The sequence below is a fragment of the Moschus berezovskii genome, chromosome 28, assembly GCF_049115385.1.
Source record: "Moschus berezovskii isolate FMDL1 chromosome 28, NW_MosBer_1.0, whole genome shotgun sequence".
In the NCBI taxonomy this organism is placed as follows: Eukaryota; Metazoa; Chordata; class Mammalia; order Artiodactyla; family Moschidae; genus Moschus; species Moschus berezovskii.
In genome coordinates this window covers 1,770,699-1,785,465 of record NC_142487.1, presented here as the reverse complement: position 1 = coordinate 1,785,465, position 14,767 = coordinate 1,770,699, and the positions used below count along the sequence as shown (strand labels likewise).

Sequence of the window (14,767 nt, the reverse complement as noted above, 5' to 3'; positions counted from 1 at the left end):
TTGTGAAGTCAGTCAGCAAAGGAGGTAATTGAAATTGCTTACATGATTTCTACTTCCTGCTAGATTATTTATTAAGAGGAAGCAACAGTTCCATACAAGAATCACTATCAATCAGTGTAGAAGAAAGCAAGATAATAGGTGAGCCTATGATTACTAAGGCTCTATTTTTACACATCAGGATAAGGAACTGAGTCAGGTGTAAATAATGAAAGAACAGTTCCATATCTGCTAAGGTTAATTAATATCAGCACACCATGAGTAATGTGGGGAAAAAAAAACCCATAAGGAGGAGGAGCAACAATGAGTATCTTATCCTTGAGTTTAAGGAAAAAGCAAGAAATGTGCATACTTTAAGGAAAATCACTTCAGAATCTTGAAAAAATGTAAAACCTTTTGCATAAAGATTTCTCAAGGGCCTTTCCTATTCCCCATGTGACAGTCACATGGCATCAGAAAAGGCAGGGGGGTGCGCGAGTGTGACTCATCTCATTAGCAAGGCCACCAAGCTCCACCAAGCTGGCCAGGGTCACGGCTGGCGTGACTGTGCAGTCAGCTGTCCTGGAGGGAAGCAGCGGCTGTTGAGAAGTAACCATGCATTTGAATCAGTTCTAATGATGTGGATGAAACTGGAGCCTATTATACAGAGTGAAGTCAGCCAGAAAGAAAAACACCAATACAGTATACTAATGCATATATATGAAATTTAGAAAGATGGAAATGATAACCCTGTATACGAGACAGCAAAAGAGACACAGGTGTATAGAACAGTCTTTGGGACTCTGTGGGAGAGGGTGAGGGTGGGATGATTTGGGAGAATGGCATTGAAACAGGTATATTATCATATGTGAAACGAATCACCAGTCCAGGTACAAAGCATGATACAGGATGCTCGGGGCTGGTGCACGGGGATGACACAGAGGGAGGATAAGGGGAGGAGGGAGGTGGGAGGGGGGTTCAGGAAGGGGAATGTACGTACACCCGGGGCGGATTTATGTCAATGTATGGCAAAACCAACCAATATAATATTGTAAAATTTAAAAAAAAAATGAAAAAAAAAAGAGAGAAGTAACCATGGCTTCCGAGGTGCCTGATGGAAAAGCCATTTTTGAAAAATGGGCACAGATGCAAGAGAGTGAACTGTCTCCAAGGACAAGGGCACGTGACCCACACACCCTGCAAGGAGCTGAGCAGTGCTGGTCCCTGATGAAAAGACACAAACCTCACGACAGGCCCTGAAAACACAGGAGGAAAAGCAGGCAGGAGATGGAGGGGAGCTGGGGGGGAATCTAAGCGCCCACAAGACTCGTCTCTGAATTCATTCTTCCGATATTTTAAACCAGCAATTATGACTTACCCCAGCTTGATTCATTAAGTCATAGGTTTAGGACACAGGGAGGGAGGGAACGTATACAAATGAGGAAGCGACAAGCATTCAGCAATGCCACGTCCCAAACCTTTGGCAAGAACTTACAAAATTCCACCATTCCTATATAAAAAGAATCATAATTTTGTCTGTAAACCCAGTGGTTCTAGGAAAAGTACTGCTCTTTCCGATTCTGGGTTTCCCACTGAAAGGTCATCATCCAACTACTGAAGTGTAGAAAGACAAGTAAGCCAAGGAGGGTGACAACTGCTGATGTTGACCTGTAACTTACATACTAGGGACCCACCCCTTGGATTTCTCACCGCACCCCACTCTTCCAGCACAGAATTCTCAATAGACCAACAAGGCAAGCAGGTACTGGCCAAGGGGCACTCTGGCTCATCACCTGCAGGAGTGACAGGAATCCAGTCAGAAAAAAAAAACAAACCCACAGCTCTAGCATAACTAACAGACGGGATTCTGGAGTCTAAGCTCCCCTTCCTCAGCACTCGGCGCTCTACGGGACAACAAAGATGACCCAATGCTGTCTGGGTCCTACTTACAAGATCATCCTTCATAATCTACACCATCTGTTTCAAAGCAAAGGTGTTTCTACCCACCAGGCAGGAGAGATGGGGGTGGAGAACGAGTTTGAGGGGCGGGAGGTCAGGAGCCCTGGGCTCTGATCCTTAATAAATGCTGAGCCCAGCTGCACCCGGAGCAGGTCACCCAGCTGTGCCGAGTAGGAGTTTCCAACCTCCTCCTCACTCCTGACCACCCCCAACCCCGGTTACATCACAGCTCTGGTGGAAGACTGAATTCAGGAATAAACGAGAAAGCACTTAGAAAGCCAGAAAGCACCACCCATCAAACGTAAGGAATTATTCTCCAGGTTTTCCGAGAAGTATATGGGACTTCACCAAAGAGGTTCAAAGACCTGAACAAAATAAACAACCTGAAGCTTCTTCCAGGCCAGGAAAAAACAGGGCTTGAGTCATTGCTCTTAGGATTGCTTTCCCAAGTCATCTGCTTGAAGAAGCATGAACCAGCGGGGCCCAAAGGTGCTCACAGGCTGCCTGCTGGGTGTCAGGCACTGCTTTAACTGTTCTCACCTTATGAACCCAACACAACCTTAAAGCATGAGTGAGAGGGCAGTGTTTTTTGTTTTATCTTTCTTCTATTTTTGGCTGTACCATGCCAGGTGGAATTAGCTCCTTGACCAGGAATAGAACCCCTGCCCCCTGCAGTGGAAGCCTGGAGTCTTAAACATCGGACCAGGACCACCAGTGAAGTCCCAGGAGGTGCTATGATTAAGCCCAATCTACACATGAATGAACAGAGGCAGAGAGTTTGAATCCAAGAGCAGCAGAGCCAGGATTCAAACCAGAACATTCTAGTTCCAGAAACAGACTCTCAACAAGATACAATTAACCCTTTAATGAGGTCCTTGCTCTGGCATCAGCCTCCCCCACCCTGTGTGCAGGCACGCAAGCCTCTGAGCTCACTCGCATGGCTGCACCAGTGGGGGAGGCCTCGTGCTCACCTCCAGGCTCTCTCTCCGCCTCTCCTGGGCTCAACTACAGCTGAAACCCAAGCGCCTCCTTCTGCCCCAGGCCCAGCTGCTGCCATGGTCCCGAGCCTCTCCAGAGACCTCCTCCACCTGGCCCCCCTCTCGTCCACATGTTCAACCTCATCTCCATGTTGGTCCTTTCACCTGCTCCTCCCATAAAGGCGGTCCCATTTCCTCCCCTGCTCAAACCGCCCCCAACTCCTCTCCAGCTGCACTTCCAACCACAACAGCTGAGATGCTCACAAGGAAACCGATCCTTCCTCCATCACCAGGCCCTCTTCAGCAGGGTTTAAAGCCCCGGGTCCTCTCCTACCAGCCTCCGGGAAGCCTCCCTGGTACAGTCTCCCTCACCCTTGCCCTCCCTGAACCCTCCCCTGGGAGCCCACAGGCCTCCTCGGTCCACCTCATCACCTCCCTCCACCTGGTCTGTTCTCACAGGTGCCATCTCCATCACTCCCACCCCACGGCACCCAGCAGCCAGCCACTGACTAAGGGTGCCCCCGTCAGCTCAACCCCACAACAGGTCTGTGAGTCTGGTACTAAAACAACACCATTTCACAGATGAGGAAACCGAGGGTTACACAGGTAAAGTGACTCCTCTGAGGCCACATCAGAGAAATGGGTGAGCCAGGCCTGGCTGGTTTGGAAGCTGGAGCGCTTACTCCTTACGCTGCACCGGGGTCACTCCTCCGTGGACCACTGACTGGGCAGTGCTCATCTCTGCAGCCAGTCTAGAACCTAGCTGCAGTCCCAGTGACCGGAATTTCCAGTTTCCAAATGGCCACAGCACTGCATTGGGCAGAACTTTATTAACAAAGACAAAGGCTGCACCTTGAGATCCCTGGAAGATTCCCTGGAATGTGAGGGCAGCAGGAGCCGACACCCAGACCAAGGGCTTGGACACAGGCCACACACCTGTCTTCCCAGGGAACCACGTGATTTCCAAAGGCAAGGCGACTGGGTGAAAGCTGCCTTTACTGATACAAGAACACCTGTTGCTGCTTCATACCCATACTCCCCTGGGGGAGGGCAGATCCTGCTGATACTGAAAGTTACCAAGGTTTGCGGTCCGCCAGGACTCCAAGCGGGTCGGGGAGGGTGGGCTGCCCTGGTGGCTCAAACAGAAAAGAACCCGCCTGCAATGCAGGAGATCCGGGTTCAATCCCTGGGTTGGGAAGATCACCTGGAGAAGGGAATAGCAACCCACTCCAGTATTCTTGCCTAGAGAAACCCATGGACAGAGAAGCCTGGTGGGCTTCAGTCTAAGAGGTCGCAAAGAGTCGGATACAACTGAGCGACTATACACACACACACACACACACACACACACACACACAGCGACCACACACACACACACACCACCCCCCACCAAGGGCACCAGACCACATGTGAGCTCAGTGTTGGAGACGGTTGGTGGTGGCTGCACGACATGTGATATACCTAATGTCCCTGACTGTACTTTAAAACCATGAACTTTATGTGTATTTTGACACAAAACAAGAGCTCAGATGTCCTTCACCACTTAAGAGAAAAGTCCAGTGGCAAAGACTGCAGAGAGCATGTTCTTGGTTCGACTGAGATTAAACAAAGTATAGAGGGACCATCAGTTGAAACCACGGGTCTGAATGTCACTAACACACCCAGCGTCCCTAGTAATAAGTGTTGCAAAAGCTCCACTGAGGGGGGCAGCAGGGGTGGGGGTGGGGGACAAGCCCAGAGAAGAATAATTCTTCCCAGTTCATCTCATGGGCACCGACCAGTCTCTTACAGGGTGACTCGTGACCACAAGAACTATCTTATTTTAACATCTGACCGATTCCTAAAAAGTCAAAAATAAATGATCGTAGATTTTAATTACAGAATACCCACCGATCCCAATTATTCAGACATCACAAGTATACGTGAGATAACAGGGGTGCCCCCCTCATCTCTCCACCCCATCCCATTCCTCAGATTTAACAAATGTTGATGTATTGGATCCTGGTCTTCCGGCTTTCAATTTCCCCCCAATAGGTAAACCTATACAGATGCACCTACGAAAACACAAGTGAATTAACTTTGAAATACATATTCTCAAACAAATCTCGATTACCCTCCGTGGCTGGCTCTATTTGAACTAACTGTAACTGTATTTATCCAGGTCCCCAAGGACAGACTCTAGCCCTTGTCTGCTGTCCCTTGTTTGCTCCATAGATTTCAGTCTCCCCACAGCCCCCACATCTTAGGACGGCCTCCCTTTTTACAAGCCTCACCCAAGACTCGCTGCCAACACCGAATTTAACTCTGACTCCTTTCACCTGGTCTGGGTGAGCTGTCCTGGGGAGAGGCAGGTGGTGCTATTATTATGTCCAACTTACAGATGAGCAAACCTCAGATGTGGCCTCAGAGGTGCTCACGGGCATCCCTCCTCAATGCTCAAGCCACCAGGCATCCTGAACCCAGAGCTCTGTACACTCCCGTTTCCATAAGCTCCCCTGTGGATCCACCAGGACGAGGTGGATAAACTTTTCCTTTTTTCTTTTTAATATTTATTTATTTGGGCTTCCCTGGTGGCTTAGACTGAAGAATCTGCCTGCAATGTGGGGGACCTGCGTTGGATCCCTGGGTTGGAAAGATCACCTGGAGAAGGGAATGGCAACCCACTCCAGTATTCTTGCCTGGACGATCCCATGGACAGGGGAGCCTGGCGGGCTACAGTCTATGGGGTCAAAAAGAGTAGAACATGACTGAGCGACTAACACACATACACACACACATACGTATTTATTTGGCCGAACTGAGTCTTAGTTTTGGCACACGGGATCTTTGTCGCAGCATTTGGACTCTTTAGTTGCAGTACTCGGGGTTTCCTTCCCTGACCAGGGATGGAACCCGGGCCCCCTGCATTGGGAGCGCAGAGTCTTAGCCACTGGACCACCCAGGGAAATTCCTAAACTTTTCCTAAGAGAGCCAGATACCGTATTAAATATGGTAGGCTTGTGAGCCTTAAGGTGTCTGTGGTACATACTCAACCTTGTCTGCTGTTAACTCAAAAGTAACCACAGACAACAGGTCAAAGATGGGCATGGGTGTGTCCCAAGAAAACCATCCACAACTAATTTGCAGGCTCATGCTCCAGGATGAAACAGAATTCACATATTTATGAGAATGCAGAAGTTGTGTATGTGGGCAGAGGTTGCAAGAGTATTTTCTTGCTGGTGTCTTGACTCCCCTGCAAGACTGCAGAATCCTAAAGGGCAGAGCTTGGGGGTTACACTTCCTCTGAAGTCTTAATATCTCATCCAGTGCTCCCTGATTCAGAAAACATCCAAACATACACGATGAGTTAAAGGAACTTGACTGGATTATGTAAGAAGTGACTTTGGCTTTAACCCAGAATTTAGTACAAGGCTAGGATGTCTCTGCTTTTAAAGGTGAGGCCATACGGCTATTTCACAACATGCTCTAAAGTTTAAATTATTAGATATGTGACTGCATAGGGAAGCATCTTTCAATAATAATAGGAATAGCTCAGGACAGTTAAAAAAAAAAAAATGCCCCTTCTGCTATATGTCAGCAACTCTGGCAGACTCTAATTGGGAGCTCCATGAGAGCACATCTTATCACTTGGAGAAGCTCTGATCACCAGCAACAGAATCCTATACTTTAGGCTATTAAGTAACTCACGTTCAGTTGCTCACTGAACATCAACCGGGTTCTGGGCATAAAGCTGAGTGAGTTCTCCTTCCTCGCCTCAGTTCTTTATCAGACACCCCACGGAGTAGCATTGCAGAATTTTACAGGTAAGAAAACTAGAGCTCAGAGAGGATTCTCCAAGGTCACCTGGCTGGTAAGTGACAAAACCAATAATGAAAACCAAGGTTTTGAACGCTAATGTAGGCATACTCCCTCCCATATCCCCCCCCATCCTCCCCACAGCTGCCGCACTGTTCAAACTCCAACTCGGCTTGCACACTGATGTATCCTTAGATTGTGACAATATGCCAGGGACGGGCTGGCCCATCCACTACCATGCCCCTCCTGCTACACAGGACTGTTCACTTGCATGACTGGTGACTACCCTTTACGTACAACTCCAGGGAGCTGTCAAGTCCTGACTCACTTCCTCAGTATCCAGGACTGTCCCCAGCCTGGGGACAGACATGCCCAGCTTCAGCTCTGGCAAGGGCTGGAATACCAGGGCTGGTCTGGCCAGTCAGGATAACCCAGGACAAGGGTGGAGGGGGTGGCCCGGAGAATGCTGTCCAGAGATTAAGCTTTGTATCCTTTGGAGTTAGGTGGGCAGATCAAATAAATATGATAGGACACTTGGGGTGGAGGCTGGACTGGTCTGACTTTTACTGACACAACTCTCTGGAATTCTGTTTTATAGCCAATCTGGGATAAACGTATCCACGTAACAAATGATAATTGGTGTGAGCACCAGGCACGCCTTCAGATGGGTATTTAAGATACATTTTAGAGTTAGATGGGTTCAGCCAGTCTTCACTTTATAGATAAGCCCTGGGCTTGCAGTTTAACTGACTTGCTCAAGGTTATACTACTAGTTTAGGCTTAATAAGCTCCAGCACCTACAACAGTCACAAGGTCAAATAAAACCATGAAAGTGGATGGGGTGTATACTGTCCCCAGTTTTGTTTTTTTTTCCTAAGGAATGTTCACACAAGGTGACAAACTGAACCAAGGGTTGGGCCAGCAGGCTAAAGCCACTCCTGATCTATCACTGGCTTCTGGAGAAGCCACACTGGAGCCAGGAACAGGTTATGAACGTTATTGGCCAAGTGGAACATCTGCTGAACTTTAAATATGAGTCATCTGGTAGGCAGGGTTGTTAACCCATTTTACAGAGGAGGCAGCTGCCTTGCCCAAGACCACTCCTGGTAAGAGAAAGCGTCAAGATCTGTACCAGGTCTTTTAATGCCAAGTCTTGTGCCAGCCTGTAAATGCTTCCCCTGTGGATCAGGTGGTAAACAAACCACCTGCCATGCAGGAAACAGTGATTCGATTCTTGGGTCAGGAATATCCCCCGGAGAAGGAAATGGCAACCCACTCCAGTATTCTTGCCTGGGAAATCCCATGGACAGAAGAGCCTGGAGGGTACAGTTCATGGGGTCTCAAAGACACAGTTTAGTGACTAAACAACAACAAAATACCAAAAGCTGCTGCAGCCATTTAAATAAAGGTTTAGAACTTCAGAGGGAAGGCATTCTAGTTGGGAATAAGTGTTATAGATGATGAAGCTTTTGAACTGGACCTTGGAAGATGGGCAGGGTTTTGACAGCACTTTGTTTATTCAGCTAGAGAGCTAACACCCTTCACAGAGCTGTGGGTGAGAAGCGCAGATGAAGCACCTGAGATCAGGTTAGAGATGGCCCACTCCAGGCTTCCGGACAGGTAACGTGTCATTCATTAACACCCTGACAAGAGTCCCTTTTAGGAGTGGAAGGAGGGGAAGGGTTACCCAGGAAAGAGAGTTCTTTGTTCTGGGTAATATGACAAACACTGAAGGAATACAAAGACCTATTCAGCTAGTTGTCTTCTTTTTAACCACTTGCGAATCATAAAAATAATTTTAAAAAACTCATTTCCCTTGATTACTTATGTTAGTAAAATAATTGATCACAACATCACTCTAGGAATGGGGAAGACTGCGAAAGATTACCTATATTCGCTTCCATTTCAGAGGCTTACTCTTCAACACTCTCAGGCTGAAAGATGAACCCATTCCTGATCTCCTTTGGAAAAACAGTTTTAATGGCTTAATTCCTACCTAGGCCTCATTATGGTCTCTCTCCTGACTGTAATTTTTTAAAGTTTTTTTTTTTCTCTTGAGGAACTAGGACCATAATGAGGCCTAGGTAGGAATTAAGTCATTAAAACTGTTTTTCCTAAGGAGATCAGGAATGGATTCATCTTTCAGACTGACGGAGCCAATCTTAAATACAACAGAAGTGTTTCCAATTCATATTCACAAACCTTCTCAAGGCTTCCAGGCGTTTTGCAAGAAACTTGTGATCAACCTCTGACCTACCCCACAAGTCCTAGGAGGAGAGGCACTGACGGATTTCAGAGATAAATTAAAGCTACTTAACCAGAAGCCTGCCTATTAGATCCTGACCTAAAACCAAAAGGAAACCAAACAGCTGTATTTTCAAAGCAAGTAACTGCTACCATTTTTTGAGTTTTTACTACTATGATGAGGCCCCTCCATACACCATGCTACTTAAGAATCCCAATAATCCTACAATCTGTTGTTTATCTTCAGTAAAAGTTCGGCTTGGAAGAGTAATGAGCCCAAAGCCACAGAGCTAGCAGGTGGTCTACGGGTTAACCGCATTCCAAACCACCTCCCGAAAACCTGCTTTTCTCTGCCTCTCCTCCCCACCAGGCACCAAACATGTGGTCTTGCAGAAGCCCACAGGGCTGGCCACCCCCGTCCACCCCACCACAGGAGGCCCTTCCCAGGTCAGCCTTACCCAACCCCTGCTGAGAACTATATAGTTCAAAGAGAGGTTTTTCTAGTGCAGGGAACCCCTTCATCAGCCTTCCCCGTGACTCACTACACCCTCATCATAGACACGCCTACGAGTGGGCACCAGGGCTCAGGATTCCCACTGTATCTGGTTTAATCAGCACTATATCCTTAGACATCCCCCCCCCACACCCAACCACACAGTTTTCAAGGAGAAAACTGTAGAAACACAAATAGCAGTGAGGTGCTCACGCCCAAGGCTACCAAAGCAAGGGAAAGCGACCCAAGGAGTCAGGACTGGGAGTTCCAGGCCCATCTTCTCCACTGCAAGGATTGTGACAAGGCGAAATTCAATTAACCACCCCCCACCTGCGGGCCTCCGTTCCCATGGATGTAAAGGGGGCGGATAAGAAGTAACTTGCCCTCTCTGGAAGACCAAGTTGCCTTCTGTGAAGCACTCAGGTGAGTTCAGATTATTTACCTCCCCACTCTCCTTCATCTTTAGGGAAGAAGTCGGATCTCCTAAACAAATTTATAAAGAATTTCTGTACAAATGGCAGAATGAAGGGGGTGCGGAGGTTAAAATGATAAGAATTCTATTCCTTTCTACCCATTTTCTTCCTCCCTTCTTGATCCCACATCCTAAACCCAGAAATTAGATGACCACGGATGAAATGAGCTCAAAACAGGTCAAACAGGCAGCCCCAGCTGCCACCGTCCTCCAGATCACCGCGAAGAGTGCGTGGCCAGAGAAAGGCACCGGAGTCGCGGCACAGACGGCCGCCCCACCACGGCCCCCACAGATCGCCCGGGTCGCCGGCGGCCACTCACCTGCGCCGGGCAGAAGAGCAGCAGGAGAAGGCCGAGGGCTGGGCCGCGCACGCTCATGCTGCCGCGGCGACGGGCTGCGGACGTCGGAGAGACTTGGCTCGCAGGCTCGGCTCGGCGCCCCGGGCTGTCTCCGGCTCCCGCGCCCGCGGAGGGAGGAGGCCACGCGCCGGCTGCGGCGGGCTGCGCGCGCAGGTCAGGAAGGACGAAGGCGTCGCCGGCTCCTCCCACTTCTGGGTGGAGCCGTCCGAGCACAGGACCCGTCCTGGGGCGGGGCCGGAGCAGGAAGGGGCGTGGCAGGGGCGGGGGCGGGGCTAGTGGAGCCCGGACCGCTTCATGTCACAGCCCGTTCCCAGTCCCCGCTCTTCACTAATTCCGCCCCAGCCGCGGCGTGAGGCCAGAGACTAAGAGACCCGGGTAGAGCGGAACATTTGGAATCCGGCCTGGGAAGGATATTTCTGGGGTTGTCGCAACAGTGTGTGGTTTTGATGCTTTAACTCCTTTCTCCCCTTTTTGTCATTCCTCGATTGGAAATGGGAGGGCGAGAAGGTTTTAGCAAATCGGGGTGCGTGGGGACAGTTTTCCCCAATTAAGATCCCACTTCTCAGCGGACCCAATTAGTACCCCAAGCAAGTTCTCTTTCCAAACCCAGTCACGCAAAAGGAATTGGTGCCTGGGCACTTCTAGCAAAGCTGGGGGCGGCGCCACGCGGTGGCCTGACAGTGTTGTGATCGGAGAGCTGAGCGGGCGGAGCGTGGCAGTGGGTGATGCCTCAGAGCCGCCCAATCTCTGTTTTCTGTCGGCTCAGCCCACTTTTGAAAAAAGTTCTAGAACCACACCATCTGCTGGCGGAGCAGAGCGTGGCAGGGAACCCGCCCGCCGGAGAAGAGCCACCTCCGAAACCACCCCCGGGGAAGTTGGACGCAAAGGTGGGACCAGAGAACCTAAGTTCTAGGTGAAGTGAAGTAACACAGAGATAAAGAAGCATCTTCGTTTTCAAGCCTTATACTTTTTTTGATCTGACACTTATTTTTGTTATATGCACGTCCGGTATCATTTCCCCTCAGATTTAATTATTAAGATCACTCAAAAGCATCAGTCATTTCCATTTTGAAGTTAGGAAAATGGACGTAAGGATCCCTCCTCCCCACAGTGGAAGCCAAAGTACAGTGAAAAGACTAAATATACATCTGTAGCAATGATCAAAGCCAGTGGAGGTAGGACCATGATCTGGTAATGTTCTCATCCTTATTCTGCAAGGCGACTGTCCTTGACTGATTGTGCAGTTACTGACTTGCCTCCCGACCTCCTCAGCCTTGAAATGTACACCTGCTTGGCTGGCCACTAAACTGTAGGGATTCCCTCTGGACATTCAGCCTTGGCAATCTCCTGGCCTCATGCATCTGCTTGCCCTCAAGTGCCTGGTTTGCTCACTGATGATAACTTGGTATGTACATCACGCAGAGGTAATCAAAATGTTGTCACTGAGCCAGCTGGCAGGACCACCCTTGGGAATTTCTTAGAAATGCAAATTACGGGCCCCATTCTGGACACCCCTCCCCATGCAAACCCTAGGAGGATGAAGCCCTCCAGGTGGTCCCAATTCACATTCCAGTTCACCAACTACCTCTGTAACATATTCCCAGGATCTCAGTGGCTTAGTTACGCTTCCAGTACTTATGGGGGAAACCAGGCAATCAACCAAAAAAACCTTTACTAAATAATTGAATTGAGTAAAGGAAATTTCGAGCACCATATGAAACATGTCTTGGATGGGCAGAAATTTTGATACCCAGTAAATTATGTCCACTATTCACCAAAATGGAATTCCCTGGTGGCTCAGACAGTAGAGTCCACCTGCAATGCCGGAGACCTGGGTCCAATCCCTAGGTTGGGAAGAGTCTCTGGGGGAGGGCACGGCAACCCCACTCCAGTATTCTTGCCTGGAGAATTCCCATGGACAAAGGAGCCTGGTGGATCAAAAAGAGTCGGACACAACTGAGCAACTAAGCACACACATACACACACATACACATTCACCAAAATAGGAACAAAAAGATCTTTTAGCTATATACATATATTTCTAGTTCGGTATTTTGTACAACTTTGATAATATCCAAAAGGCAATGATATATTTTAAAAATAAAGTATCTTATTTTTAAGAAAAATGTTTTTTGCTGATAAAGCAATCCATGCTTATGGTAGCAATTTTGAAAATTTATAGGCAAGAATTAAAAACATCATTTATAATTCCACCATTTATGATAATCTGTGTCACATCATGGTGTATTTTCTCCTTCTCTGGAAATTGTTTTAATGCATGTAAAGAAAAAAATGTTGCCTGCCGCTTCAGTTCCACAAGAGTTAAGCTCTTAGTCACTGAAGTCCATAACGTGTGTGCTCTGAGGGCAATTTAGGATGGAAAACAACGGGAAGCATTCTGTGCAATAGATACACCAGTCACTAGGTAAAATACATATCTAAGAGAAAATTTCAAAGACCACAGATTCTTCCATCTTCCCATATTTAGAAAAGCCCTGAAATCATTAACTTGAAATGTTTGTTCTTCGTGATTAGCAATGCCAACTACAAATTAGCACATGGGTGCTTAAATCAGGAGCTGATTCTATGAGCCCAATTCTTATATCTTCTCATATCTAGAAAAGCACTAAAATCTTTCATGGTGACACTGTTCCTCATGACTAGTGAAGGCTCCCCAAGACTAGTAGAAACCTTCTGGAAAAATATATGCTTGATTGTATTTATTCCCCCTTCACCAAAAGTCACATATAAACTGACTTTTCTTCCCTGCCTCTTTGGAGCAGTTTCTCAGAGTTATCTGAGGTGCTATCTCCTGGGCTGTAGTCATTTTACCCCCAATAAAACTTAACTTGCATCTCTCACGTTGTGCATCTTAAGTTGACAGCAGTAATCTTTCATGTTTAATTACATGTTTTTTCCCCAACAGAAAAGTTCATGTACACACAGGTTCTTCCCTTATCTCTTTGGAGCAGTTCCTCAGAGCTCTCTGAGAGGCCTGTCTCTCTGGCTATGGTCCTAAGTAAGGTACCTAAATAAAACTTAACTCACAACTTTCACATTGTGCATTTTTATTTCAATTGACATGTAGTCAAAGTCCTAGGAGAGGCTTTTCATTTGTTTGTTTAAATACTTGTCAATACCACTATCATTATAAACAGCATCCAACATTGATTGCATAAAAATAAAGGACAAAACAAGAGGGTCAATGAAATTATTGCATGTATGCACCTTTATCAATATGCAGAAACATCCTCCAAAAAACATCTGTGTATTTGAAAACATTTTTGTGAATATAATATATGGGCTTTTTAAACAAGTCGGGACATATGGTATACAGTTTGCAGCTTGCTTTTTAAAAAATATTTATTTATTTATTTGGTTGTGCCGGGTCTTAATTGTGGCAGATGGGATCTTTGATCTTTGTTGTGGCATGTGGAATCTTTAGTTGCAGCATGCACAATCTTTAGTTGCAGCATGTGGGATCTAGTTCCCTGAGCAGTGAGCGAACCCAGGCCCCTTGTATTAGGAGTGTGGAGTCTTAGCCACTGGATCACCAGGGAAGTCCCTGCAACTTGCTTTTTTTTTTTTTTTTTACACAGTAAGCAGTAGGCTTTTCTACTTCACTACTTTTACTAGTTTTACAGGATTTCATTGTGTGTATGTGACATTTCTGAAGCCAGCAGTGTGGGCCAGTCTCAGAGCAGTGCCTAAGTCAATGAAACGGAGTGCACCATCAGAAAGTATTTCATAATAACTCAAGCCTCAAACTGCATTTCTGGTACATGACAAGTGTTTGTACGTCTGTAGTAATACTGCATAAATTCACCTTTCTTTTTCTTATGCCTTCGCACATTCCTGAGCTTGTCTGGATTCCACAAAGCTTTGCATGTTTCCGTGCCCTTGGCTTTCCTTGTGATATTGCATCACAGAAGTCCATAAGATTTTGAACATTTTCCGGAGGGAGAGAGATGAGAACATTGACCCCAAACAAATTTCTTTTCACCTGACAGATGGAAGAGGAAGGCTAGAAATAGTCTGTTAATAGTTTTTGATCCATTCAGTTCGGTTCAGTCGCTCAGTCATGTCCGACTATTTGCAACCCCATGAACCACAGCACTCCAGACCTCCCTGTCCATCACCAACTCCCAGAGTCTACCTAGACCCATGTCCATTGAGTCGGTGATGCCATCCAACCATCTCATCCTCTGTCGTCCTCTTCTCCTGCCCTTAATCTTTCCCAGCATCAGGGTCTTTTCAAATGAGTCAGCTCTTCGCATTAGGTGGCCAAAGTATTGGAGCTTCAGCTTCACCATCGGTCCTTCCAATGAACACCCAGGACTGATCTCCTTTAGGATGAACTGGTTGGATCTCCTTGCAGTCCAAGAGACTCTCAAGAGTCTTCTCTAACACCACAGTTCAAAAGCATCAATTCTTCAGTGCTCAGCTTTCGTCACTGTCCAACTCTCACATCCATACATGACTACTGGAAAAA

General features: G+C 47.3%; 1 protein-coding gene across 1 annotated transcript in view; it reads right to left on the bottom strand.

Annotated features, from left to right (window-relative positions):
• The window catches only part of NPC1 (NPC intracellular cholesterol transporter 1), a 43,885-nt gene extending 33,465 nt beyond the window's left edge, over positions 1-10,420 (bottom strand). Inside the window, exon 1 of the mRNA XM_088833486.1 lies at positions 10,237-10,420. Coding sequence (XP_088689612.1) covers positions 10,237-10,293 — 57 coding nt within the window. The 5' untranslated portion in view covers positions 10,294-10,420. The remainder of the gene's footprint in view (positions 1-10,236) is intronic.
• Positions 10,421-14,767: the final 4,347 nt, after the last annotated feature.